Source organism: Micropterus dolomieu, linkage group LG13, assembly GCF_021292245.1.
Source record: "Micropterus dolomieu isolate WLL.071019.BEF.003 ecotype Adirondacks linkage group LG13, ASM2129224v1, whole genome shotgun sequence".
NCBI lineage: Eukaryota > Metazoa > Chordata > Actinopteri > Centrarchiformes > Centrarchidae > Micropterus > Micropterus dolomieu.
In genome coordinates this window covers 28,059,566-28,086,623 of record NC_060162.1, presented here as the reverse complement: position 1 = coordinate 28,086,623, position 27,058 = coordinate 28,059,566, and the positions used below count along the sequence as shown (strand labels likewise).

General features: G+C 42.5%; 2 protein-coding genes across 5 annotated transcripts; one reads left to right on the top strand and one right to left on the bottom strand.

The window, feature by feature from the left end:
* The first annotated feature begins 3,177 nt into the window (after nucleotides 1–3,177).
* On the top strand, nucleotides 3,178–11,263 carry nadk2 (NAD kinase 2, mitochondrial). 4 transcript variants are annotated; one of them, XM_046067220.1, is made up of 13 exons: nucleotides 3,178–3,370; nucleotides 3,843–4,074; nucleotides 4,155–4,243; nucleotides 4,357–4,445; nucleotides 4,792–4,873; nucleotides 5,082–5,165; nucleotides 7,008–7,171; nucleotides 7,333–7,426; nucleotides 7,598–7,693; nucleotides 8,931–8,986; nucleotides 9,074–9,127; nucleotides 9,212–9,335; nucleotides 9,441–11,263. In XM_046067220.1, exons 2-13 carry the CDS (start codon nucleotides 3,844–3,846, stop codon nucleotides 9,577–9,579), a joined length of 1,302 nt encoding a protein of 433 aa, XP_045923176.1. In that variant the 5' UTR covers nucleotides 3,178–3,370; nucleotide 3,843; the 3' UTR covers nucleotides 9,580–11,263. The 4 variants fall into 4 exon arrangements, with proteins under 4 accessions (XP_045923176.1, XP_045923175.1, XP_045923173.1 ...); XM_046067219.1 differs by having other exon boundaries at nucleotides 3,178–3,508; XM_046067217.1 differs by having other exon boundaries at nucleotides 3,179–4,074.
* Nucleotides 11,264–16,688: 5,425 nt separating this feature from the next.
* Nucleotides 16,689–25,723, bottom strand: skp2 (S-phase kinase-associated protein 2, E3 ubiquitin protein ligase). The gene is made up of 10 exons (XM_046067836.1): nucleotides 25,567–25,723; nucleotides 24,706–24,956; nucleotides 24,492–24,606; nucleotides 23,941–24,084; nucleotides 23,075–23,209; nucleotides 21,202–21,300; nucleotides 20,968–21,095; nucleotides 19,074–19,125; nucleotides 17,817–17,924; nucleotides 16,689–17,726 (listed from the first exon to the last, which is right to left on the bottom strand). The coding sequence occupies exons 1-10, from the start codon at nucleotides 25,578–25,580 to the stop codon at nucleotides 17,507–17,509; spliced, it is 1,266 nt and encodes a 421-aa protein (XP_045923792.1). The 5' UTR covers nucleotides 25,581–25,723; the 3' UTR covers nucleotides 16,689–17,506.
* Nucleotides 25,724–27,058: the final 1,335 nt, after the last annotated feature.

Below are 27,058 nucleotides of genomic sequence, written 5' to 3'. Positions count from 1 at the left end.
AAAACAGTCTAAACATATATCTGGTTCTACAGCTGTTTCTAAGGTTCCTGAGTTAAGAGATAAGTCGGTGCCAGTTGAGGGCAGGTCTTGGTGAATTTTGTTTCTAATAGCTAGAATTTTATCATTAAAGAAGCTCATGAAATCGTAACTACTGAGAGCTATGGGAATACTTGGCTCAATAGAGCTGTGACTCTCTGTCAGCCTGGCTACAGTGCTGAAAAGAAACCTGGGGTTGTTCCTATTTTCCTCTATTAATGACGAGTAGTACGCTGCTCTAGCATTACGGAGGGCCTTCCTATAAGTTTTAAGACTATCTTGCCAAATTAAACGAGAATTTTCCTGTTTGGTGGAACGTCAATTCCTCTCAAGTTTAATTTGTTAAAATGAATTTCAGTATTATACCATGGAGCTAACCGTCTTTGTTTTATTATTTTCTTTTTTAGAGGGGCTACAGAGTCGAGTGTCATTTGCAGCGAGCCTGCAGCACTATTTACAACACTTTTTACACATTTGTGGAATTTTGTCCAATGTGTACTGCTGAGATCTGCATTTGAAATATACACAAATATCTCACTACCCAAAACATGTATTCTTACATCGTCTTGTGTAAAATCATATCCACAATAATACAATACAAAACACAATTTTCAGGCTCATATTTATTTAAATATAAATGTGAAACAAATACAGTGATAAAGTATTCAATAGTAAACTATATACACTTGTACAGAAAAAGACTGAGTTAGACTGAGTGGAGTCCAGTGGTCCAGCAGAAGCAGAAGTTGTTGGCCCAATCCCAATGTCCCCCTAAGCCCTAAGTCCTGAACCCTCACAGACTTTACTGACGTCACTTGGAAAGTGCATGAGTTTAAAAGGCTGCAAGGGCTCAAAATGCTGTAAACAGGAACGGGACTGTCCTCTGCCACTTTATCATGTTATCTTGATGACGCTGAAACACGTTGCACACTTTATATTTTGTGTTTTTGCCTGATTTTTAAGTCCTACAGACTCTCACCCTACAGAGTGGAGGAGAGCTAAATGTCAATATATATTTGGCACTAATTGTCAATACACTACTGTTGGTCAAATAGCATCATTAAGCTAAAAACAAATAGTTGAATAAATGAAGTTTGTAAAGGTGGTTGCTTTCTTCTGACTTCATGTGTTCCATCTTAGGTTAAGAAAAATTCTAACAATGTTAACATCAGCGTTGGTGTCAATGCTTGTTTGTTTACCGTTTTTCTTCTTCTTCTCTTGATACGTGGATTTGCCATGATACTTCACTCGCTTCCAGGCTTCCTTTAATCCCCTTGTTTCACGTCATACCGCTATGAACTGTGGGCAATTCCCTCAGCCAAAGCCTGCAGAAATGCGGACTTACCAAAAGAGTCTATAAAGGGCTTAAAATGTCCGCGAGAGAGCCCTCGCGCACTTGACGATTTGACAGTGGGACAGCCCTAAGCCCTCACGGAGTTCCCGGGAACGCGCCTCAAAGTCTGTGAGTCTGTGAGGGGGACATTGGGATTGGGCTGTTGTCTCCTTAAGATGACCCTGGGAACTGCAATGGATATTCTTACAACTCATGAGAGGCGATGTTGCTACCGCCACCTGCTGGTGTAGCTAATAAACTGCTCTCACATTTACAGATCTCTGTTTACAGATCTCTGTGGTACAGAGTGGACAAAAGTCACAGATGTAACGTGACCTGCAAATTGACAGGAAATGATACGCAAATGTGCAAATACTGTTTTGTGAGTAAAAATAGATCCACAGATGCGTAAATAACACTTTGTATGTGAAATTAAAATATGTGTGTACAGAGTAAATTGTACATATTTCTGTATTTTTGTGGATATGATTTTACACAACACAACTGTAAAAATACATGTTTTGGGTAGTGAGATATTTGTGTATATTTCAAATACAGATCTCAGCAGTACACATTGGACAAAATTCCACAAATGTTTAAAAAGGAAGTTACAAATGTAACATGACCCACAAATTGACAGAAAGCAATCTGCAAATGTGCTAAAACTGTTTCGTGTGATGAAGTCACTGTATTTTTGTGGATATGATTTTACACATCACAAATGTAAAAATACATATTTGTAGATAGTGAAATATTTGCGCTTCATAGCACACATTTGTGGATTGTTTTCTGTGGGTTACAAATATAAAAGTGCAATAAAATCTTCCACACTTGTGCCAGCAGGAAAAGAACAGTTTTAAACAGTTGTAAATGAAGAAAAGAACAATTGTGAATTTCATTTAGCTGCTTCAGTTTCAGGGTCCGACCAGGTATTGTTCATACCAGGTATTGTTCATACCAGGTATTGTTCATGCTGGGTCACTGTACCTCATGTGGTCTCATATTGGAATGTTTTTGTGGATGGTATTCTCTGGAAAAAAGTTTGGTCCTACCATAGAAATATCTTTTATCGAATAAGGTGAGAGAAGTATCATTTAAACTGCTGCATAAATACCAAGACTTTTTTTCCTTTCTTCCAGATTTAAAAAGAACATTGACCAGTTGCTCTAACTCTGCCCCTGAAACAATTTAGCATTTGTTTAGGACTTTTATTCATATTAAAAACTTCTGGTCAGATGTTATATTGAGTTTTATTTCTCTTTTGAAGACATTCTTTTTGGGGGTTTTGATAACAAGACGGAGGAGGATGACACATTTTTTATAATAAAATGATATTTTTATATTTGCCAAATTCTGTATTCATAAGTGTAACTGTAGACCCATCTTTCCTGTTTTCAAAATTCCATCCATCCATCTTCATCTGTTTATCCGGGGTCGGGTCGCGGGGGCAGCAGTTTTCAACACTGACCGTTTCAAATATTTTGTAAGGATTACATTATACATAATGTATAAACTAAATGCAAAGGCAATAGTATCTATGTGAATCCTTTAATGTAGATTATTAGTTTGTGTCTGGAACCCTCCTTTGCTCCTTGGTTGTTGTTTTTTTTTGTGATTGTAGGCAATATTTTTATCTAGCATTCTTTTTGTTCTGTATTAAATGTTGTGTAAAAAAAACACTTAAATAATCCTGGATTCGCGAAAAAACGTCTGCTCCTGAACGCCTCATGATCACGTGCGTGCAAAGCAGTCAAAATAAAACGTCACCGCTCCGCCCCTTCAAACTGACAGCCTCGTAGCCAATCAGAGTAAATCCTACTACGTAGCGTACGTGCAACACGGCTACGTGCCAGGCTGCACGCTACGTGCAGTGGAAGTGCAGCGTCGCCAGAGTTCCCTTGTGTTGTCGTTTAATCTTAACCTGCCCATGTGTGTTACCTCGTGTCTGAAACTCTTTCGCACGGGAGGAGTGAGTGTGACGCAGCTTTAGTGTGGTTTGCGGTAAGAGGAAACTCAGCCGGAATGTGTGCTGTGCAGGGCCCCTCGCTTTGGACTTGTGAGCAAGCTGCTAGCTACTTTTAGCTGTTTAAGCTCAGCTGGGATTAAGCGTAACGCAAGATTTTAACCTGCCCAAATACGGTTAGTATAATAACTAGTTAAATAGCGAGCTAACTGGTGGCCTTGCTGTGCTGTTGTTTGCCAGAGGAAACACTCCATTTGGAAAGTAATCCCACTAGCAAACGGTTCACCTTACTGGTGAATTAGGAAAGAGCTTGGTGCACCTGGTGACCTTCCTTGACACCTGGGTGTGTGTCTGTTTACTTCACTCCCAGACTTCTGTGAACGGACAATACTTACATCTGACATATGACCCAACATGTCAGCTCCGTAACAGCAGTACCGAGCAGGGCTCCCGTTCAGCACTTTTAATTGGACATGTAATTGAGTTTATGGTTGTGTGTTCACTCATAAGAATGACTCGCCGCTCAGTGGGGAACTTGGTGTGTCTTGGGAATCGAGCCTTCAGCCTGCTGTATGGAAACTCCCTTCGCCCCCTCCACACTTCAATATGCAACACCTCATCTCAACCAAAAAGTGGATTCAATCCGGGAAAAGTAGCAGTGGTTACAAAGACTACGCGATATGAGTTTGAGCAGCAGCGGTATCGCTATGCAGGGCTTTCTGAAGAGGACTTGAAACACTTGGTAAGACCAGACATGCCTGTGACCTCCCAGGAAAAACAAACGCTGATATTTTACCAGGTTTATTTGTGTCTGTCTTGCAGCTTGCTATGAAGGGGTCGAGCTACAGCGGCCTGCTGGAAAGACACAACATCCACACTAACAATGTGGAACATATTGTGAGGAGTCTGCGGTAAGATGTGGCCCTTCACAGCCACGTTTCTAAGAAGCAGACAAGGAAGGATTCCTTTTTTCACAGCCGGGACTCCATTTGTAAAAGGCTGTTTTAACATTCTGTGTTTGCAGGAAAGAAGGCATTGAGGTACGAGTCGTGAAGCGAGGAGAATATGATGAAGAGGTAGTGCGGTGGGCAGATGCCATCATCTCTGCTGGAGGTAGAAATTTATTAGTTAGTTGGGTGTATTTGTACTTCAGCCTCCTGCCTGTGACATTGATTCATTACAAATGAAGTGAAGGTACTACATGCCATTAATTCCAGGAAAGTCACCGTTTGTAAATGTTGGATTTTATGGTCATTACTATTTGTTTGAATAAATGAAAACTGAATAAAATAATCTTCCTTAAACACCAACTTTCGTGTCCAGCACAGGCATGACGTACAGAATGGGCAGGACTTTAACTTATTCAGCTCAGGGGCCAAAAAGTCACATGAACAGAGGCTTTCAGACAACAGACGCAAATACACAATACAAGTTCTTTAACTGCAGTTTGTTTTGTTAGGTGATGGGACAATGCTACTTGTTGCCAGTAAGGTTTTAAGCAAGGACAAACCAGTTGTTGGAGTAAACACAGACCCTGAGAGGTAAAACACTGAACAGCATTTTTTGGGAAGGGCTTGGATTGTTAAATGTTTGTCAAACAATTATACCTGATACCTGCTCTTTGCAAAGAAAAACTTCAGAGGAAGTTGGTTCATAAGCATAATGTCACGTCGTAACTCCACATTGTTACTATTTAACGTTCCTCTAATATTCAGCTGAGTTCATTACATTTCTCTCTTTCAACTAAAGGTCAGAAGGTCATCTGTGCCTGCCTGTGCGGTACACTCGTGCCTTCCCAGAGGCACTGGAGAAACTCTGCCGTGGTGAGTTCAGGTGCGTATTAAACCACGAATAATCTGAGTGCTGTGACTTCCTTCAGGTGAACATCCTGCCCTGTCCTCCTGTGTGTTTTCTATCTCTTACCTTCCAGCATCTTTTTCCAGCTCATTAGTGAAAACCTACAAGTTAGTCACTTTGTAAGGTACTGCTAGTGGTCGACTAATACGGGGTTTTCAATGGGCAATATATAATGCCCATTTAGAAAACAAAGACAAGTCGTATGATTCCATTATTCCATACAGAGTGCAACGAGTGTTGCACGTGTTGCTTTAGATGGAAGTTAATCAATGAAATAGAAACACACATTGGGTTCTGCTCTAGATTTTAGAACCTGACTGGTGTTTAAGGGAGAGCGGGGTACAGTTTGTCAGAAGTGATGTCATTCAGCTGCATTAATCTCTACAGTATAATAATATATATTTAATGCTGGTAGCCCATAATGCTGTAGAAAAGACGACGGTGACTGAGGAACTTTAGGGCTCCAAACTTTATCACCAGCTTCCAAAAACTCACAAGGGGGAGCACTAACAGCGTTCCACAGCAGCTCACTGACAAGGCTGCTGCAGATGTGTCCAGACATTTCTTGTTCAGCGGCCTCGTGAGTGCAGGTGATTAACCAGCTGACCCTGGGGCAGTTTCTCTGTCATTAGCTTACAGTTCAAGCCCCGTTTAAACCCGTATTATCTGGAGAAAGTCACACGGTGAGAGTTTTTTTTTAACTGCTAGCGGAGGTCACTGTGTCTGAACGTGCGGTTTGAAGCTGAAGTATAAGTTACAGAGTTTAGTAAAACTCAGCAGTTAGAATTGATTGGTGATTGTCAGGTCAAAGGATGTCTTAAGCTGATGATACACGGGGCAACTTTTTGAGCAATGTTGCTGGGCAGTCTTGTTAGTGGCAAGTCCGACTATGTTTTGAACGGATAGTGGCGGGGCGCGGGGCGGAGTGGTGGGGAAGGGGATTACCGTAGTAATCTTTACTCATTACCATTGACGGCAACGTTGCCCTGCACAATTGCTCTAAAAGTTGCTCTGTGTATCATCAGCTTTACTTTTGAGGTTAATACCCGTATACATTTGTGACATCTTTGTTCCATAAAACTGTTTCAACAGTTTTTCGACCAAACGTAACCCTAACACCGACTTACTGAGTCTGTGCTCACATTTATATTACTAATATCTTAAAAATGAATATCTTTCACTATATGTGCAGAAGTGAAGGAAACTCTTAAGTGTGGATTAAACATGATATTGTGGCATTAATATTATACCTGAATAGCTTCAAACGTCTTGAACAACATAGAGAGGCAAATCAACTACATAAAGAGGAGAGGACCTGCATCCTTCATGTGTTTTTGGTGAAGTAGCCATTGAGCCAGATTGTTGAGGCGCCTGAATCAGCCACAAAGAAAACAAGACTCCTCTCTGCTGAAGTGATCTCGGCTCATGCAGTTAATTGGGTTATTGAATTAAGGCATTTGCGCAACCCCAGTATTGTTGCATTGTGGGAAATGTAGGATCCAGCGTTTCTGAAGCCTGACCCATACAGAGGACTAAAAGTCAGGATGTCTGTCTTTGCTACTTGATTCTGACTAAATCAGTGGAGATCCCCTTATATAAACCATAAGTTTGTTGTACATTTACAGCCTCTCCGGTGCAAGAAAAGTGCTACAGGTGTTAATAAACTTTATTGTTTTGTTGAAAGAAAGATATAAGATGCAACATTTCTTTCCTCAGAATATAACTACAATATTTAAAGGACGAGCCGCTGGTTCAGTTTAGGCCCAGGGGTGCTCTGTACAGCAGATCTTGTCCTCTCACCTCTCTGTGCGTGTTCAGGTGGCTGTGGCGTCAGAGGATCCGTCTGCACTTAGAGGGCACAGGAATCAATCCCACCCCCGTGGACCTGCACGAGCAGCAGCTTAGCCTGGAGCAGCACAGCCAAGCTCACCGCATCACCACCATGGACAGCCGGCGGAGTACGACTCCAACACCTGTCATGTGTACCTGTCCCAGTCTGTCTGTCTGCCTGTCCTGTCTGTTTCCACTGTTGTTTGTCCATTAGGGTTAGATTGGCTATAATGGGTTTATTGACCTCTAATTAGGAACTTGATTATTATTTATTTTCTCGCTGTTCTTCTACTAATTCAGTGCCATTTCTCAGGGACAGGAAGACTACATGAGAGCTTCTCCAAGCCTAGTCTCCTCCCGATCAGAAGCCTGAATGAAATCTTCATCGGAGAATCTTTGTCCTCCAGGTACCTCTGTCATCCAAACTCTGTCCACGCGCGCATGTTCTAACCCTCATTAATCCCCAGACCTTTCACCAGCACCGTACTCATCTCTCCAGCACTCATCAGGGGAATCTCTGTCCACCACAGGGTGAAGTTAAAATCCTTCAAACCCCATGTTAACCTCTTGCTCCATAGGGCTTCCTACTATGAGATCTCTGTGGACGACGGCCCATGGGAAAAGCAGAAGAGCTCAGGACTCAGCATTTGCACAGGAACAGGATCCAAAGCATGGTACATTTAACTATACTCAACTTTGTTTTACATTTAATGTTTCTCTAGTGCCTAATCCTCATCCACCATGTATTTAAGAGAGTTACAGTCAAAGTTTTTTTTTTTTTTTTTTTTTTCACCAAGTTTCAAATTGCAGATCTAATAATGAAACAAATAAATACTAATATGAAGGTGCAGCCCGGAGACATACAAAACCAGAAAGGTTTCTGTTTGTCTCCCCCTGCTTCCACTCTTTATGCTAAGCTAAACTCTGGCTGTAGCTTCATACTTAAACAGACATGACAGTGGTATCGATTCTTCTCATGTAACTCTAAAAAAAACAAATAATTGTATTTTCCAAAATGTCCCAAACTATTCCTTTAATTCAGTGTGTCTTTTTTTGTAAGAAACACTCATGCCCTATAGGTTTTTAACAGGCCTGTGAAAACTTAGCCGTAAAAGAGCATTATGTAACATGTCCAAAGTATTAACTGCTCACAATCATTGTAATTAGGCATTTTTTGGTGAGAATGTATCAGAAACATACCGAGCAAACGTATGGAGAGTGGAGATGTGAATTATGCCGCAGGATAAGTTTATGAATGGTACTGTATGATTAGTCGTGAAATCGGGTCCCCATTGAAATCTTTCCATCCAACTGCTGTGAAAGGGTGGGAGTATGACCTTATTGGCGCTCTTTGCTTTTGTATCAGACATTCTCCAGCTGGTGGCAAAAGAGAAGCAAACTTTTTTGTCTGGTTACTACAGCATAGCATAGATGTTTCTGGAACAAGCTTTATCTGTCAATAGACGGGTAGGTGTGTAATTAAGATGTCAAAACATATAGCAAGATATGATTTATTAATATTTATGATGGTTTTATTGCAGAACTTTAGAACAACCACAATCTCATTAATCACATTAGCTTGATTTCCAGGTAAAATCAGTGCTCCAAAATAATCATGTTAAATAAAATGCAAAGAGCACAATAAACTAAAATGGTGGTGAGGTGGGTACAATCCCCTGCAGTAAACAGTTTTTACATCCCAGCTGGTATGAAGCAGTTATATTTGTGATGAAAGTCAGAGAGAGCTGTCAGTTTGTTACATAGCTGAAATGATTATTAAATCATAGTGACTCCCAGTATGCACCAGTGCCCAATCACTACAGTACATAGTTATGACATCCCATGGGTTAAATCCTGTATTAATCCACTTTTCTGCTCCTAATGTTTTTTTTTCTTTCTTGGTGTCTGCAGGTCCTATAACATCAACAAACTTGTTGAACAAGCTGTGGAGGACATTCTAAAAATCGGTATGTGTGTGCACTTTTCGATGAAAGTCTAAAGTGAAACTTTTTTTCCCACCTGACTTCACTGACAAACAATGTGTCTTTTCTCAGGAAAGTCCCAAACGGGTCTTGATATCCCACTTAATCCTGACTTTATTGAAAAGGGTGAGTTGATAGTCGTGTTTTTATTGTCAACTATCATTTTTGGGCCCTTTGTTTTATGTGACGGTGCTATCTCTGTGTGTTCAGTTACTGATGAGTACAACGAGTCTCTGGTGTTCAGTCCAGACGACAGGCGTTTGTTCTACAGCATCAGGGAGCCCATCGTCAACAGAGTCTTCTCCAGCAGTCGGCAGAGAGGCTTCGCCAGCAAGTCAGTGAGCGTTCCTCAATCTCAGAACCCAGGCTAAGTGAGAGTTCACACTGGAGAAGCTGTAAAATGTATCTTTTGAATGTTGTGATGCCTCTGCTGCTTCAGGGTGTGTGTCCGCTCACGGTGTTGGGATGCCTGCATGGTGGTCGACGGTGGGACTTCATTTGAGTTCAATGACGGTGCCATCGCTACAATCAGCATGAGTGAGGAGGATGAGCTCCGCACAGTCCTTCTTGAAAACTGAGATGAGTCCAGAGCACAGGACATTTGACTGGTTTCCCTCCAACCAACAGTGTTAAAAGGGAAGTACCAGTTTTTAGCTTTTAGCCTGTGTTGAATATTTTTATACCTGGGAAGGGGGGAAATATTATTGTTACTTTTAAATGTGTGCATTGTGCCTTTTTTAAAATTAGTTTCATTTTCTTTCTTTTGCTTTTTAATCTCCATCCCACTGGTTATAACAAGTTATAATCCACCAGGTTAAAAAGGCTACTATCAATTTTGTAGATATTGTGTCAAGCAACATGTTAAGTATGTTACTATTGACTGTCTTCTAAGCAGCCCTCATTCTCTCAACATCCAAATCAATATAAAGCATATGACAATATCAATCTTACAATTTAATGGCACCTTGAACAAAGTAAAGATCTACATAGACACCATTACAACACATTTTCAATACAAGCCTCCACCCTTGCCTGGGGGTCTGTATTAAGACTTCCCTAACCTGTCTGTGGCATTCAGCCCCAAACCCATTGGTTCATCTTTGAAAACCGCTCACAAATATACCATTTTATTTTATTTTTCAAAGGCTCAGTGGTTTCCTAAAACAGCTACTTACGGTAGTTTTTAACAGGCATTACTCAAACAGGAGAAAACAGTGCATTTGTTAGGGACTGTTTTCAGCGCTGGGTGAATCCACATGTGGTGCTGTAGTGAGTGTTTGGGGCAGCAGGACGGTGTGTGTGGGACTGAGTCAGAAAAATCATGGTGATGAAGGAGCATGTCACGCTGTGCAGCAGGGAGGCTCGCTGATGTGTGTTAAAAGTTAGTGGACAACAATGCCGGAGACATCCGGCTGTGAGACACACAGGACTTGTTAGTAGATACATTCAGTGTTGTTTTGAGTCTGCACATGGGATTTGTTGACAATAGGAAAAATATCACCAGGCTTATATTTTCAATTGTGAAATTTGCGCTGAAAGTATATAGAGGTGTCTGTATGGTGAACTGACAGCACAGCAGCTGTTTTGTATTTTTTTTTTTTTTTTTTTTTTTTACAGCTTGTCTTGTTCACTAAAGATATTTTTGGAACATAGCTTATATTTTTTTGTAGCTGATTGGGTGCTAAAAATGAAGTTTGAGAGAAAAGAATTAAGGGCACTAAAAACTCCATGCCTAAAGAGGCATTTTGTTCCATGTTTTAAGTGTCAAGTGTCTTGTACCTCTCACAAGACAGGAACAATTGGCTTTAAATGTGCTACTGAAAGAGCAGCATGTACCAGAGGTGGACATGTCTAATATTTTCACAACAAAAAACAGTTCAAACTGTGTCTGTGATATGAAGTGATACAAATTATTTTAAAGCGGTAAGGCCACTTGGCTTTTAAGTCTTTAACAGTGCTGTTTGGGGATGCTGAAATGATAGAAAACATGTTTGACCAAGATGGTGTAGTTGTAATGATTTTAATTATAATAAGAATCTAGTAGGTCTCTTATATACGCTTGTAATTCCACTTGATCGGTTAAACAGTATTGGTGCACCTTGTAACACCTCCCTGGCCTCTGGACTCTGAACCAGGTGTTCTTTTTTGAGTACTGGTCTACAAAACGACCAGGAAATTGTAATATGCAGCCTGCCAAAGGCATAGTGTCACTATGTAAGGATGTTTTGTGTTTCAATCAGATAAAGTGATATTACAAGGAAATGGTGTTTGTGTGCTTATTTAAACTCTGTATGAACCCATTTTAATGTACTCCAAAGAAGGTTAGTCAGGGGCAGCTGGACTTGGTTGAAGATACTGGAAGACGTTTCGTCCCTCATCCAAAGGACTTCTTCAGTTCTGACTGACTGGCAGGGAAACTCAGCTATTTAACCTCAGTGGGGTCGTTGGCCCGGGTCATCGATACTGCTGGTTCGTTAGTGTTCCTGGTTGTGGTAACGACAGTTGTTAGGACTACCCGAGGCCAAGACTGAACGACCATCGTTGGCATCTTCACCTGAGGCTCCATCCACACTACTCCGTAAAATAAAGTTTACAAAGGGAGAATTAAAACTGATTACCTACTGAATGTAGCACAGGTGTGTGGCGGCAGAAAACAGACTGGGAGTCTTCGCAAAGTAAACTGCGACATGCGCAGTACAAGTGTAGGCAGATAAATGTTATTTGAACGGTACAGAATATTTTAATAAAAATACCATGTCAAAAACTCTGTCAGTAGCATCGTGTTTCTGCTTTTCCTGACTTCTAAGACCCAATCAGAGAGCCGACCGTGAGCAGCTGCGTCATCGTTTCTAAAGTCCTCCGTTTTGGCCCGTCTTTACTAAAACAGCCTCCGGAGTTTTGAAACGCAAAACGGGGCCGGCAGCGTTTCCAAACTTCTCTGTTTTAGGTCTTCGTTTTTGGCGTTGTAGTCTGAATGGGAGGTGCAAACGTAGCAACAGGTCTCCGTTTTAATTCCAAAACGCAGTAGTGTGGATGGAGCCTGAGGCCAAGAGGTCACTTTTGTTCCGTTTCCTGGGGAGTGATGAAAGGACAGCATTGTTGGGTGGCATAGACCCCCTCCCATGTTCAACGACGGCTTCTCAACCCTGGTGTAGATGCTTCCTTGAAACCTCTATAAAACAATCCATCTTCTCTGTCTAAAATGTGGACTTGGTGGTCCTCAAACGAGTGTCCTCTGTCCTTCAGATGGAAGTAGACTGCAGAGTCTTGACCTGAGGAGTTGGCCCTTCTGTGTTGAGCCATGCGTTTGTGTAATTTAGTGGTTCCCCAATATACAGGTCTGTGCATTCCTCACTGCATTGGACTGCATACACTAGATTGTTTGGGTGTGCGGTCTTTAACAGGCCACCCCACAGAGGTTAAATAGCGGAGTTTCCCTGCTGTGTCTTGGATGAGGGACGACATGGTCTTGTTCAGGTTTGAGACATCTCTGCCTCTTAGACACTGTTAAAAGTTTCCATTGGAACACTTTCTTTGGTGGAAAGTAGTAGCTAACGTTACTAATCTTGACCGTGAGATGTGTTTGTTCTACACAATTGCTCGCACACTGATTCTGTAAACCGATGTTGAATCGATTTTATTTATTTTCAAATTATAGTCCAGTCACCTCCATTGGTCTGTGGTGGAAACAGAGATGGATTTATTAAAACCAATGAGTGAGACTGCAGACGCCCATTCTAGTATTGCATCAGATATAAAACCAATGTTAAAAATTCAAATAAATGTTAAATATTGTGATATCCAGCTGGTCATACCTGGCTGTTATTGCTACAGATGCTATTCTATATTTACTATATGATATTCAACAATGAATAAACCTTTTCCATAGAAGACACATGACAACAAGAAATACACAGGGTTAACTAAATATGATTTAACGTGTGAAGAAATGATGTCTGAATTTCAGTTAGCTGCTTCAGTTTCAGGTTCCTGGTGTTGTACACATGTCATGGCTCACTGGGACACTTGATTAGAACAGAGCCATCATTACTGTTATTAGTAACACCTGTGATTTTTCTACTATGCCATGTCCAAATGCCAGCTGGGAAAAAGACCTGTACTACGTAAGTTTAACATACCCACGATATTTCTTTTATCTGCCATCACTAACTAACAACCAGAATAAAGATAAGCGGTCACACAACGCTAATTATCAACTTGGTAAATCAACCCAGTGTTTCCCAATCCAGCCATGAGTGCATTCACATGAAAGAGGCGGTGTTTGCAGCAGATGACCAATCGCAGAGCGGCAGATTTTACTCATGAAGCAAACTAATATTAGACAAATATGAAGAAGTTAATAATCCTGACTAAAAGCAACACAGCTGCCACATGCAGGAAGGACAGCTGACAACAACATTGTAGACCGCGTGAATGAGGATGTTAACAGGCTTGTAATATCACTGCCCCATCATTACGGCACGAGCAGATCTGACTATAATTACATTTTTGTGTTCCATTAAATGAATGTATCGTACTGAATAATAAATAGATTCCTTCATTTAATGTACTCAAAACTTTTTTAAAACATTGCTCTGAAAGAACTTCATAAAGATGAAGAAATCCATTCATGCCATAAAAAGTGCTCAAAAAGACACAGACATGCTCCGAGCAGGTTAGCCATTCAGCATAAAGCGGAGGTCGAGCAGGAACATGGGGGAGGCAGGAAGCCTCCACAGCTCCAGAGCCAGAAACACCTGCAGGAGACCGAAGGAGAGAGGAGAGGGACGAGAAAGAAGAAGTGGAGTTAGTAACATGCAATAACGGGATAAGACTACATACAGATGGAGAAGAGGAGAGAGTAGCCCAGTCCATCATGGGAAGCCCCCCGGCAGTCTAGGCCTATAGCAGCATAACTAAGGGATGGTTCAGGACTCACCTGAGCCAGCTGTAACTGCACTGTGTGCACAATTATTAGGTGAATTGTATTCCTCAGGATTTATTTTACGGTTGAACAAACACAACTAAGGGAACGTGCGTTTTGTCTTGCTCAGGATATGTGTGCAGATCAAATTACTTGTTTATTCTCAGTTTTGAAGTGTAACAACACACCTTCCATGTAGTCAGTTTCTTGATCTGTTCACGACCAGCAGGCTCACAGCAACCAAGCTGTTCGAAGAGGTGTATTCTCTTCCCTGTGGACCCACAAGTTCTCATTAGGATTCAAGTAAGGTAAGGAAGAGGGGCAGGTCATTATTTGAGGCCCTTGCTGGCTAGCCAAGCAGTGGAGTACTTGGAAGCATGTGATGGAGCATAAAGATCATGGCCTTGAAAACTGAAGGCTTCTACATTTGAGGAACAACATACAATCATCAACAGAGCATAAAATACAGCACGAGATCTACAACTGACAATACAAGAAAGTATGTGAAAGTATCTTCCAGAAATTGGCAGCAGGTTTGGGAGTTTACTTCAGTACATCTTCAACCCGAAAAGGTCCAACTATCTCATCCTTAATGAGCAGCCCATAACAGTACCCCTCCTCCACCTTGCTGGCGCCTGAGTCGAAGTGGTGCCCTGTGTCCATCAGTGATCCAGCCTTGGGCCCATTCACCTGGTCCATCAAGAGCCACTCTCATTTCATCTGTCCATAAAACCTTTGAAAAATCTCTCCTCAGGTATTTCTTTGCCCAATCTTGACACTTCAACTTGGGAATCTTCTTCAGTGGTGGTCGACCCAAACTGGAACCTGGTTCCACAGGAGAGGAGCTTGATAGCTGAACGCTCTGGCTCCTAGTCTACTTTTGGAGACTCTAGGAACCACAAGTAACCCTGCATTCTGGGAGCGCAGTGCTCTGGTGGGGTAGTAAGGTACTATGAGCTCTTTAAGATAAGATGGTGCCTGACCATTAAGAGCTTTGTAGGTGAGAAGAAGTGCTCACTAACAGATTTGTGAACAGTATTTGAGAGAAATAGGCCTTTGTGGACATAGAGAAACACTTAGATCTTTGAGTTCAGCTCATGAGGAATTGGGGCAAAAACAAAAGTGTTGTGTTTATAATTTTGTTCAGTGTATGATCTCCTTTCCTGGTTCTTGTCAGTACACATACCGCAACATTCCGGATCAACTGAAGAGTCTTTAGGGGCTTATTCAGGCAGTTTAATAAGGAACAGCAGTAATCCAGCCAAGCAGTAACAAATGCATGGACTAGTTTTTCCACATCATTTTGAAACAGGATATTACAGATTTTTGCAATGTTACATAGGTGAAAAAAGGCGGTCCTTGAAGTTTGTTTTATGTGAGAGTTAAACGACATGTCCTGATCAAAGATAACTCAGATTCCTCACGGTGGTGCTGGAGGCCAGGGCGATGCCATCCAGAGTAACTATACACAGCTAAAAAAGAAACGTCCTCTCATTGCAATTGCAATTTGTTGCCCTGGCAACATTGGCAGACCTCATGCCTCTTTGCAGCATGCCTAAGGCACGTTGACGCAGATGAGCAGGGATCCTGCACATCTCTTTAGTGTTTAGTTTTTATAACTGTGACCTTAATTGCCTACAGTCTGAACGCTGTTAGTGTCTTAACCATTCCACAGGTGCATGTTTGAGGTTCTTTGAACAAGCATGGAAGACATTATTTACACCCTTTACAATAAAGATCTGTAAAGTCATGTTTTTTTTTTTTACAGAATTATCTTTAAAATACAGAGTCCTGAAAAATGGACATTTCTTTTTTTTTTTCTTTAGATGATGGGTCTCGGAGGTGTTTGGGGCCAAGTTTAATATCATGGAAAACATGGATGACCTGCAAATTTGTTGGTTATTTTACATCCTGTACACACGCTTGGAGTTTAGTTAACTGATTGGTTTCATATGGCTTGATAGATATAATTGAGTCATTTGCATAACAATGTTTATGGAATATTTCCTGATAATGCCTAAAGGAAGCATAAATAAGGTGAATATGATTGGTCCAAGCACAGAACTTTGTAGAACTATATCTTTGGCGTGCATAGAGGATTCAACGTTAACATGCACAAACTGATCGTTGAGATAAATAGACAAAAGTAAAGGATATGCACATGACACATACCTCTAATTAATCCCATGAATTTGTTGAAGGTGAGAATGGATTCAAAGAGGAAACAAGAGTTAAAATATCCTCACGGACATGAAGTCCTTAGTTTCCTCAGCAGGTGGAGGCGCTGTTGTGCTTTTTTGTACATAGTCAGCGTGTTGTGCAAAGGACAGGCAGGTGTCCAATCTCTGTTCCCAGGACTCAACCTGCTCCACCAGCTGACCCTGGATATTGAGAGGTTGGAAGACATGGGAAGATGTTTTGACTCTGCCTCCTTTGTGTTATATTGAGCTCAAGTGAGTGTTCAGTAAATGTTTGGTCCAGGTTGACGGCCTGTCAGTATTGGGACAGGGCATCCTTGCCAGTCAGGTGTGCCACCAGGGCCATGTCATCTGCGTACTTAGAAAGAGCCATTCCCCCACTGCTGCAGGAGATGTTAGTATAAGCAGAGAAGACACAGCCCTGGGGGAGTCCGGTGTTTAAAACCAACTTGCTGGATTTCAAACCATTTAAAAACAACTTTCACACTCAACTCTGAACATTTTGTCTCAGTCTGACAAATAAAATAGCTTCTACTCAATGCAAGGAAACAGGCTGACACAATGGTTTGGGTATTCAGTGGTTTACTTGAAAAAGGGAAGATGAACAATTCACAAGTTAAAATTCATTTCAAGTTCAGTCTGTATGGCATTTGAGTTGTAATCTAGAGCAGTGAGCACATCTACCTGACCCCTGTACACAGACATAATGAGCTTAAAAGCAGCCACTGTCAGGCTGGGGAGGAGTCACGCTAATGAATGATGAGCAGTTATTACAGTAGCACACAGCAGCACACAGCGAGGCCATGTGTAAGCCTGCATATAAACATAGTGTCTGTTCAGCAACAACGCGGTTCAACGGGAATTCTCCAGCTAGTCTGGAGATTCAAGATCCAAAACACATAATTTTACATTAAAACTTCCTCGCTGATTTTAACTGTTCTCATTATTAGAGCTGAGAACAGGACGTTTCTGCCATCAGTATTAAAATGTATCTGATTAACATTTCATTGAGCCTTTTCAACCATGTTTCCCTTACAAGATATTTTAAATTAACACATTAGAACCAAACGGATTCAAAAAAAATCCACTAAAAGTGTTAACACATTCCAACAAGAACTGGATTCAACATCCAAATGTGACTTCCTACATAAAATATTACATTTCTCTACAAGCTTGCATGTTCAGCACTTCACAGCTTGGTCCAGCATGTGACCTTGAGTATGTAAAGGCCAGCAAACACTAAAAGCCTGTTCTATTAGCAGCAAGAAACACTGAAACATGGCTCCATCACTGCACAACAGGCTGCACTCCCCGTTATGCGTGTTGGAATACCCCAGGGATAAAACAATCAACAGAAACTGCTTAAAACACGAGGCGCAGGGGTTACAGTTTGAACCTCAGATGACACTTCCTGTTCCACATGGCGCGGTCGCTGCAGGAGCCGGTGAGCCTGCTGGCTGGCGTGGGCCGAGCGATGCTGGAGAACGGCCTGGAATTGAGGCCGACGTAAGGCAACTCCTTCTTCAGAGAAGGCAGATGGCCGTCCTGTACGAGGCCGAACACATCCAGCAGGCCCAGCATGGGGAACGTCTTACCGAGGTCGCTGCAAGTACAGACACTAGTTTGAGCATACAAGCCTAAAAACCAGTCGCACAAGGGTAAGAGAAGCAGGGGCAGCAGCGGGGTAAATTACGTGAGAGCAGCGAGGTGGATGTGGTAACAGCGACTCAGGGACAGATGCCGCAGATGCTTCAGCTTTTTGAGGACGGGGAAGCTGTCGGCCATCAGCAGAGTGCTGTCACTGTAACACAGAGGAACCACAGGTGAATAGTGTTCTGTACCGATTTGTTTTGGCCATGAAATATGTGCGTTTCCATCAGCTGGTTTGGAGCGAATAAACCAGGCTACGGCAAGCGTAGTTACATCAGTAGGTGACGTTACACATTGCTGTAATAAACAAGACGTATGGGTTCCAAACCAGAAACAAAACCAGTCGCATGGACCTGAGGACCATGGATCTTATGAAAAAAAAAAAAAAAAAAAAAAAAGGGGAGAGAGGTCCTCAGAAATGCGTTTCAAGCAGGCAAGTTGCTGCTAGCCAAGACTCTGCACGTTATGGGAATATCTGGTGTTTTGCATGCCTGCTGATAATTACATGCACCTCCAGATAATGCTTTTAAACGCTATAATATACTTTCATAACAATTGATGAACCCCACAATGATACACTCATTTTATGAACATTTCGTCTTAATATTTTATTACACTCAGAAGCAGCATTCAATGAGATTCAGCATAAATATGCGGTGATAACCCCGTTTGAACAGTGTGCAGAGCAAAGGATCTGAAAAGGACCTTTAAGAGGTGAATGCATAATTTGGCAGAACAGATTAAGGCTACCTGCCCAGATTTGCATCCACCTCTCTTCTCAGCAAAAATGAACGTTACCAGCTGTGGAGGTGCAGAAAATTCTCAGCAGGTGTGCAGAGTTCTGCACAACCGGACAAAACGCTGACAGCAGAAACAGCTGATCAGTCGTGAGATACAAGCTAATTCACTCCTAGCTCTTTAAAAAAAAAATATATATAAATGCCATGCCAAGGAGCACAGCATAGCTTTAGTTTGGAAATGATTGCACATAAAGGGTGCAGAAATACTGAAGGCACCCCCCCCCCTCTTTCCTATACTGTGGTGTTTTTAGAGTGACCCGTGACAAAATGCAGACCACTGTTATGGATGGTGTCCAACGGCAACGCACGTGTATATGGTGAGTCTCCATAGTCAAAGACTGGCAATATTGTAGCAGCATTAATACATTTATAAAATGTTACGCCACACAAAACATTCTCTGTATTGAGTCTGTCCTCCAGGATATGCGAACATGAACATCCTCTGAAACACACAGATGTAGCTTACAGGTCCAAACTGTTCACGAGGAATAAAATCTTACCTTAAATCTAGAGTTTCAATATGGGGGCATCGCGTCACCAACACCTTCACATCTGTAAAAAGACAAAATACTGGCATCTCAGATCTTTGTGTCTGCAACAAAAGTGAACAGGAAGTTTCATCCAACAGCAGCAGATGAATCTGGTGACTCACTCACTGCCGAAATGCAACCAATCAGTGTGAAACCTTATAAAGAACGTTTGATGCGACAGGTTTCCTCTGGCCGTTTGTGTTGCACAGGAACCGCGGGTGTCGGCTTCTCGACTGCACGGTGGCAGCTAGGCCTCGCTTACGCAGAGAACGTCAGTCGAGTAGGTGGTCCTGAGCAATCTGAGGTCAATGCTCCTGGGTGCATTCACAGTTGCACTTACAGCTGTCCACTTATGATGGGATCACCCAAGACACCAGGGCTGAACGGTTTAAAAAAAAAACCAAACACAAAAATCCAACTGACAAATGCGTTATGATTCGTGATATTTTAGGGAATGATTAAGCGATAGCTCATGACAGGCCGTGGTATACGCTTATTAGATCACAGTTAAGGGGCGTCGTTTGGCTCGACGTGAAGCCAAGTATGGCAAAAAGAAAGCAGGCTAACAGACACACTACTGACTTTATTTCATCAGACATTTCTTTATAATAGAAAAAGTAGTTCCACCAGGCTGCCGGTAGGCTAAATAACGCATGACGGTTGCTAAGCAACATACATCAAAGGCTAGGATTATTAAAACTATATATCTCTATCTCTCTCTCTCCATTTGCACGTTGCCGTTTGTTGTGCAGCCACTTAAAAACAAACAAACTGTCCACTGCCAGTAGAGTGACTTTGGTAACTTGGATTTATATGATAATATGCTTGCTACTGTGTGCTGGCGGCCAGCACAGTGTGTTACATAACACTTTAATATTATACCTACCAGAAAGGGCGTCTCCCCTTGAGCAATAGTCTTTTGAACAGGCTATTGAAACTTAAACTTTGCTGCAATATTGCAGACATCTGGGGCAAGTAGTGGACTACTGTGTGTGTTTTCATGTGTGAGAGGGGGAGTGTTGAATCACGTAATAGGTCTCTCTCCCTCTCTCTGTAAAATCAGATCGCATTTTAACACCCGGTGTAAATGGGGCGTGAGACCCCCCCCCGGAAGCTCAGATTATAACTAATTATAACTTTGAAGACATTTAAAATGATTATGGGATGTTTTGTTTTTGCAAGATCTGTACCAAACAAAGATGTTCTTAGGTGTGTAAAAAAATGATGTGTATGCCAGGACATCTCTGCAGCACCACAACACAGCTGGTGTAAACAGGGACAAACACACAGAGCAGAGAGGCAGGCGTCGTGTTCCTAGTCCACAGCCAAGATCCACATTATGGGACCCAAGTATCAGCTAAAATTCCATCGTTGGAACAATAATGATCATTTAAATTTTCTCGCTCATCTGCCAATAATATAATCAGCCACCAAATATATCGTGCATCCCTACTTGTAAACACTCAAAATCCTGCCTGTTCAAAGTCCACATCTGGAGCATGGAACTCTGGTTTCCACAGACATTCCTCACTTTGTTATTCATGTGCCGTGCTCTAAAACTATAAACACGCGAGTTTACACGTGCACAGGAAATGGAAAGACTAACCTGGTCGATATAGATCGAGACATTGCTCAGGTGGTACAGAGCTACACAAACCGGTAGAAAAGGCTTCTAGCATGAAGAGAAAGTAGAGTGTTTGGAATAATTACTCATGGAAAGATCGGAAGCAACTTGGTGTGAAGTAAAAATGTATGAATGCTTTAGGTACCCAGTGGCTCTACTCTGGACAAACACTTGACTTCACTAGAAAACTGAACAGCAGCATGGTCATGAACAGATATGGGAGAAAGAGCCCTCACTTACCGTCTAATGTGAGGTTCTCTCTGTAACCACTGAGGTTGAGGTGCGTAACACTGGAGCTCAGATTATCAACAACACTCTTCACATGATTATTGTTGAAGTCACACCATGATATGTTCAACTGCTTTAATCTGCACAGGGGAAAAAAAGCACAACAGCATCAGTAAATGACAGATGGAGGATGAATAGAACCAGCTGTTGTTATTTGGATAACAGGGTTTGGCAGACAAAGCTGACCTGGAGCAGGATTTGAGCATGTCAGACAAAGCAGGAGCAGAGAAGCCGGAGCAGCCACTTAGATTGAGCTGCAGCAGGTTTGGGTTCTTGGACAGGGACCTGAGAGAGAGACAAAAATACATCATCCAGCTGAATCAGTTACCGAGAGAAGACCAGAGAGGCCCACACCTAAGAGAGTAACCCTGCAATAATGATGAGAAACGTGTTGCCTCCATTTGAACGGCCATTTTTCCACCTAATAAATGTATTGCAACAGCTTTGGAGGTGTTTGAAAGCATTTTTGCAACTTCAACAAAAAGGAAAACTTAATATCACATTAGTATTCTCATTGCCCAGTACTTCGTTGAAGCACCTTTGGCAGATATTACAGCCTTGGATCTTCTTGGTTTTGGGTGGGACAGCCTTGCACACCTGGAGTTGGGGATTTTGTACCTGGATGGGGAGCCATATTTGGGTCTTGATTGCACTCACAACCAGGCTCTGACAGGGCCACTCAAGGACACTGACATAGTTCGGTCATTGTCTTGCTGGAAGGTGAACCTTATGTACTTTTCTTCGTTCAGCTTTCCCCCTCAAACCTGGCTAGAAACACGCACGCACACCCGGCATCCTGACTCACATTAAATAAAGAGTAATAAGTAAATAAATGTTCAGTTAAGAGTATACTGTTAGTAGCCTATAACACTATTACTATATTCATAATAAGCGGAGAAGAGCTCTCACACACACACACCCAGTTTGTTGTTTTGTTTTTTTTAAATCGCACACTTTTTCCAGTTGTAATCGCACATGGCGACATCGCGACTGCGATAAGATTAAATCGTGCAGCCCTACTCCAGACATGACCATTAGAACTGAGGGCAAACAGTTCAATCTTTGTTTCTTCAGACAAGAGAAGCTTGTTTCTCAGTCTGAGTCTGCTTTAGGTTGTTTAGGCTTTCATGCACGGTTCAGTGAAGAGAGGCCTCCATCCAGCCACTCTGCCGTGAAGCCCAGATCGGTTCAGTGTTGCAGTGATGGTTGTCCTTCTGGACGTTTCTCCACACAGGATCTGACGCTCAGCCAGAGTGACGATTAGGTTTGTGGTCACCTCTCTTACCAAGGCCCTTCTGCCCCAACTGCACAGTTTAACCAGGTGGCCGACTCTAGGAAAACTCCTGGATGTTCCAAACTCCTTCCACGTACGGATGATGGAAGCCACTGAGCTACTGGAAACCGTCGCTGCAGCAGAATTGTTTGTAGCCTGCAGTTCCTTCCACCTCATGGCTCGGTCTTTTGCTTCCGATGTGCATTGTCGGCTGTGAGACCTTGGCTGAGTTCAGCGCCAACAAAACATTTTTCCTTCAACAGAAACGATGGTTCCCTGAACACCCTGCTGTGGACGCAAGCGCACTGAATTTTCCTGCCTTTTTAACACCGTTGCGTTTACAAAATTGTCGCAGCTGATTGGGTAACACCCGAGACACGCCCACCAAACATACCTCGAAGCCTGTTGCAAGGAAACATGTCGTTCAATCTGAAAATGTCGCAAACTGGTGCAAAACATTTTGAGATTGAACTCGCCCCTCAAAGACAGATATGTGCCTTTCCAAATCATGTCCAACCAATCAGATTTCATGAAAATGAACACATCGTTCAGCTCCTCTCCAGTACGCTTTCAGCCACCTTGCCTTCATCAGGGTGAAGCCCTGCCGTCAAGCTGTAGAAACAGCTCAAAGGTGATCGAGAAACGGGAGTGACCTGAGCTAGATTTCAAGACATCAACAAGGATTCCAAGGGGACAGAATCAGCAACATGTGCACACCTTTGATGAAACAAATGTTTGCTCATTCAGTGGAGAGGAGTAGAGTGGAATAAGAGTGTAAAAACTTACCTGATGATGATGTCAGAGAGCTGCAGACCCTCCAGGCTTAGATACTCCAAGAGCCTGCAGTGACAGATGATGCTCTCCAGAGCTGAGGTGGGGATGATCGAGCTGGACAGATCCATCTCAACGATCTGCAGTGGCCTAACAGAAAGGACAAAAAAAAAAAAAAAAAAAAATTGTTTTTTAAAAAAGCTCAATTCCATCAGGTGTCTTTTTAAAGTCACTTCAGATGTTTCCTACTTTCAGAAGGACTGAAGTGTTCCATTTGGGAAGAAAGCATATAATAGCCGCCTCCATTAGCTCTGTAAATGCCACAATGATGAAACCAAAGTTAATATTTTTAGATACAAGCAAAACTAAACTAGTAAATGACTTTAGGTCCAGATCTGTCGTTACAGTGCTAGTTGAGCTGGTGTGTGGTGGCAGCAGCTCCCACAGTGTTTCAGTTAAACTCTGGGTTAGGCTCTAATTCCTTAAAACAGCTGGTCACTGTAGTTTTAGCAAATATTACTCAATGTAATGTAACTGGGGGGAGAAAGTGCATTTGCAGTGTGTGTTCCTGGTAATGAAGGCGGTGTCGTGCTGTGCAGCAGTAAGGCTCACTGACATGTTTTAATAGATTCTAAACTATGGAGCTCTGAGGAGGAAGGAGAGAGAGATCAGGCTGTGTCACACACTCCTGTTAGTAGGAGACAATGTTGGTTTGGGTCCTCACAGGGGATTTGTTGACAAGACAAAAATAGAATATAGAATATCCCTAGAGTTATTTTTAAACACCCAAATGGAGAAAGGCAGATACAAAGCCTTCCACGGCCTGAGTTGTACAGACCAGACTAAGACATGGACAGCGCGTCGTCAGCTGTTGGACTCACCCTGTTCCTGTGAAGTGCAGCTCTTCCACAAAGGAGCGAGGGCAGCGCAGCCTGCGGATTCCGGTCTTCAGCACCTGCTGCAGAGCTGGACCCATGTGGGTCAAACCTTCCAGATCCACGCTGTGCCACAGAGACTCATCAAACCTGCAACAGTCACAAGCAGGGAGGGCTATTTTAATGCCCAAGTCCGTCTGCAGTAAACAGCCTGCACAGACTAAACCTCCCATTGACCTTGTCACATTGTTAAATATCTATGTAGCATTCACTGTCCTGGGAACATGTGTAGAATTGTAGAAGCTACTTAAGAGTCAGTTTCAGCTTCAGTCTGACTTTGAATGTTGAATACGAGGATGCGCCGCTGCACGAGACATTTCCTTTCACCCTGACGTTTAAGAAATCAGATTACAGACCTCCGGTTACCGAAGCAGTGTTCATTTTTTTGACGACTTTTTGATTAAATCTACTGTCACTATGATTAAATCTACTGACAGCTCGAGCCCAAAATGTTAGGAAGGGACGTCACTGTCACAATCTAGTGGTTAGAGACTCACGCTAAGCGATGCCAGCGTTTGCAAACAGTTGACATCCTGAGGAGGTCCCGCAGAGACAGGTAGAAGAGGATCTTGAGTAGCAGCTCGTCAGGTAGGTGGTCCCATGAAATGTCAGCTGAGGGAAATAACAATGGAAGAAGAGCAAAGCATGACAGGTTATAGCGATACACAACCTCTGCAGCTGCTAAGAGGAGGTCAGAAAGCAGATTCCTACCTGAGGTGGAGTCTTTTTTCCTCCTGGCTCTCCTGGCGAGGACAAACTGGCTGCTGTCGTTTTCTTTCCCCTTGCTGATGAGCCGCTGGTGCTTGTGGCTTGGAGACCACTGCTGGATGAGCTCTGTTGGAGTGCATTCAGTGTCCAGGCCCTCACTAAGACAGTCCCTGGACTTGCGTTTCATGACCCTCTTGGGCTGAGACAACATGGAGCCCTGGAGACTCAGGCAGGGCAGATCCTGCAGTGGCATGCTGGGTGGAAGGAGAAACGAACCAAACACATTTATATTCGATATATTAGAACAGTTATATAACCCTTCCCCCCTTTCCTTTTATAGCAACATCTCAGAGAAAGATTCGTTCGCGACCAGCTTCCTCCAGAAGAGAACCCCTCTCTGCCCGCCATATTGCTCCAGCTGGCAGCGCCGTGACCGCGCAAACTAACTGCAAAAGGAAACGCGAATACTTTGTCACTTCCATTTCAAGAGATATATGTGTGCCTTTTTATTTTCACTCATATTAGCTGGTTTACCGTTTTCTAAACCAGGAAGAAAGCACAGGGAGACGTGCACGGAGGCCTGGCTGAGATGAAAGCGCGGCATCAAACATTAGCTTCAGTTTTAACGTTATATTAAAGCTGCTCGGACACACTCAAACCATGACCAACCTTACAGCCTTTAACTCACTTAAAAGCTTCTTTGAGAGATTGATGCGATTTTTTTGATTTGTAACCCAACAGAAGTAACAAACCAGGTAACTTTACTTTGGCTCATTTCCACATGGACGGTAATTTACGTTTGAGATGAACTGACAGTGTCGCTCGAAATGTCTTCTATTAAAGTATAAAAACACGTAACCATACCTGTCTGTTGGCATCTCCGGTTCAGCTCAGAATAACGTTATAGAACCAACTGCTCATGAAGTGGCTTACTATTTCCCCTGCAGACCTGATCTGGATCACTGATCGGGACTCTTTAAACTCACCGCCAGCAGCACGGCGCCCTGTACCACCACGTCATGACGTATCTTCCCCATACGTTTTACGTGGCCCATGTGGCATTCCAGTCTTGCTCGTTTTTCCGCCTTTTTTTTTTAAATAAATGCTAAGAGGAGCGTCGGTAGTTTCTCCATTACGTGAATCGGAAAACAACAGAAGATGCCATCTCAGTAGGGTTAAACTTAAACTGTTAATGAGCACAAAGGCACGTGGTTCAAGAGAAACAATAAAAAACGCATAAATTCAAACTTCTGTAGACAGACATTTAAACGCCAACTCATCCTCAGCAGATCATCACTACTACTCTGAAAGCCCCTTTAAGTTTAGGCAATTTGTGATTTAGTGATATACAAAAACATTTTCCTTCTTAAATTTATTGTGCAATTTTAATACACACTTCTCAGAGAGCTCAAGTTCTTGTGTCATCGGGAAGTAACTGCTTGTTATGTTTTGTTTGCTGATTCAGGGTAAGACATTTTGAAATATTTGGGGCAACCTGGTTGCTCTCATTTTCTCCCTCTGTGACCCTCATTTCCATATTCATGAAATGCCTGGAGAAACTGCTTCTGAATACCATGCTGCCCGCCGTTAGACAGGGCCAAACAAAGGACAGAGGACGTTGTGACATGCCTCCTCCACTCCCTCTATACCTCCCTTACACCTGGAATCACCAGAATCCTCTTTGTGGACTTCAGCCCCACTTTCAACACAATCCAACACCACCAAATGATCAATACTCTCCTACATCTCATCATCCTTCCACTCCTCATCCACTTTTGGTCCAGCTCAGCAACAGGCGGGCTGTAAGAATTGACACAGTAAGATCACCAAACCCCCCCAGGGCTGTCTTCAGTCCCTTTCTTTACACCCTCTATTCACACATTTCAGTATCAGCCCTGCACATACTTCAAATGCTCAGATGACGCTTTCATACTTGGAGAAGCAGCGTTCAGTTTTCATGCTCCATATATCCGTAACAAACTCCCAGAAAACTGCAGGTCTGCTGAAACTGTTCTTTTAAATCAAAAATGAAGACTTTTCATTTTACCACTGCCTTCAATTAAATGAAATTTAAGGTTGTAGATTGATAACTTACACTGCACTGTAACTTTTTATATTTCCCTGTTGGTTTTATGTAAAACACTTTGAATTACCTTGTTGAAAAGTGCTATACAAATAAACTTACCTTGTCCTGCCCTACTCATAGACAACTAGTGCCTATTCCATTTTTCACTTCACATAAGGGTGCCCAGCTGAATGTCTAACCAAAAGAACTGTGCTTACAGATGAGTGGATATATATGTGAGCATGTTTATGTGTGTGGAAGTCTCTATGGGCAGAGATGGGTCGCCAAAGG

Bases quoted from the DNA above. Each gene is read 5' to 3' on its own strand.
- nadk2 (XM_046067217.1), top strand. From the start codon at position 3,820: ATGGTTGTGTGTTCACTCATAAGAATGACTCGCCGCTCAGTGGGGAAC. The intron at 7,694-8,930 runs GTACATTTAACT...TGGTGTCTGCAG, and splicing joins GGAACAGGATCCAAAGCATG to GTCCTATAACATCAACAAAC. The intron at 9,336-9,440 runs GTCAGTGAGCGT...CTGCTGCTTCAG, and splicing joins CAGAGAGGCTTCGCCAGCAA to GGTGTGTGTCCGCTCACGGT.
- skp2 (XM_046067836.1), bottom strand. The intron at 23,210-23,940 runs GTGAGTCCAACA...CCTTTCTGTTAG, and splicing joins CTGCACTTCACAGGAACAGG to GCCACTGCAGATCGTTGAGA. The intron at 19,126-20,967 runs GTAAGTGAGGGC...GTCTTTTTACAG, and splicing joins AGAGAACCTCACATTAGACG to ATGTGAAGGTGTTGGTGACG.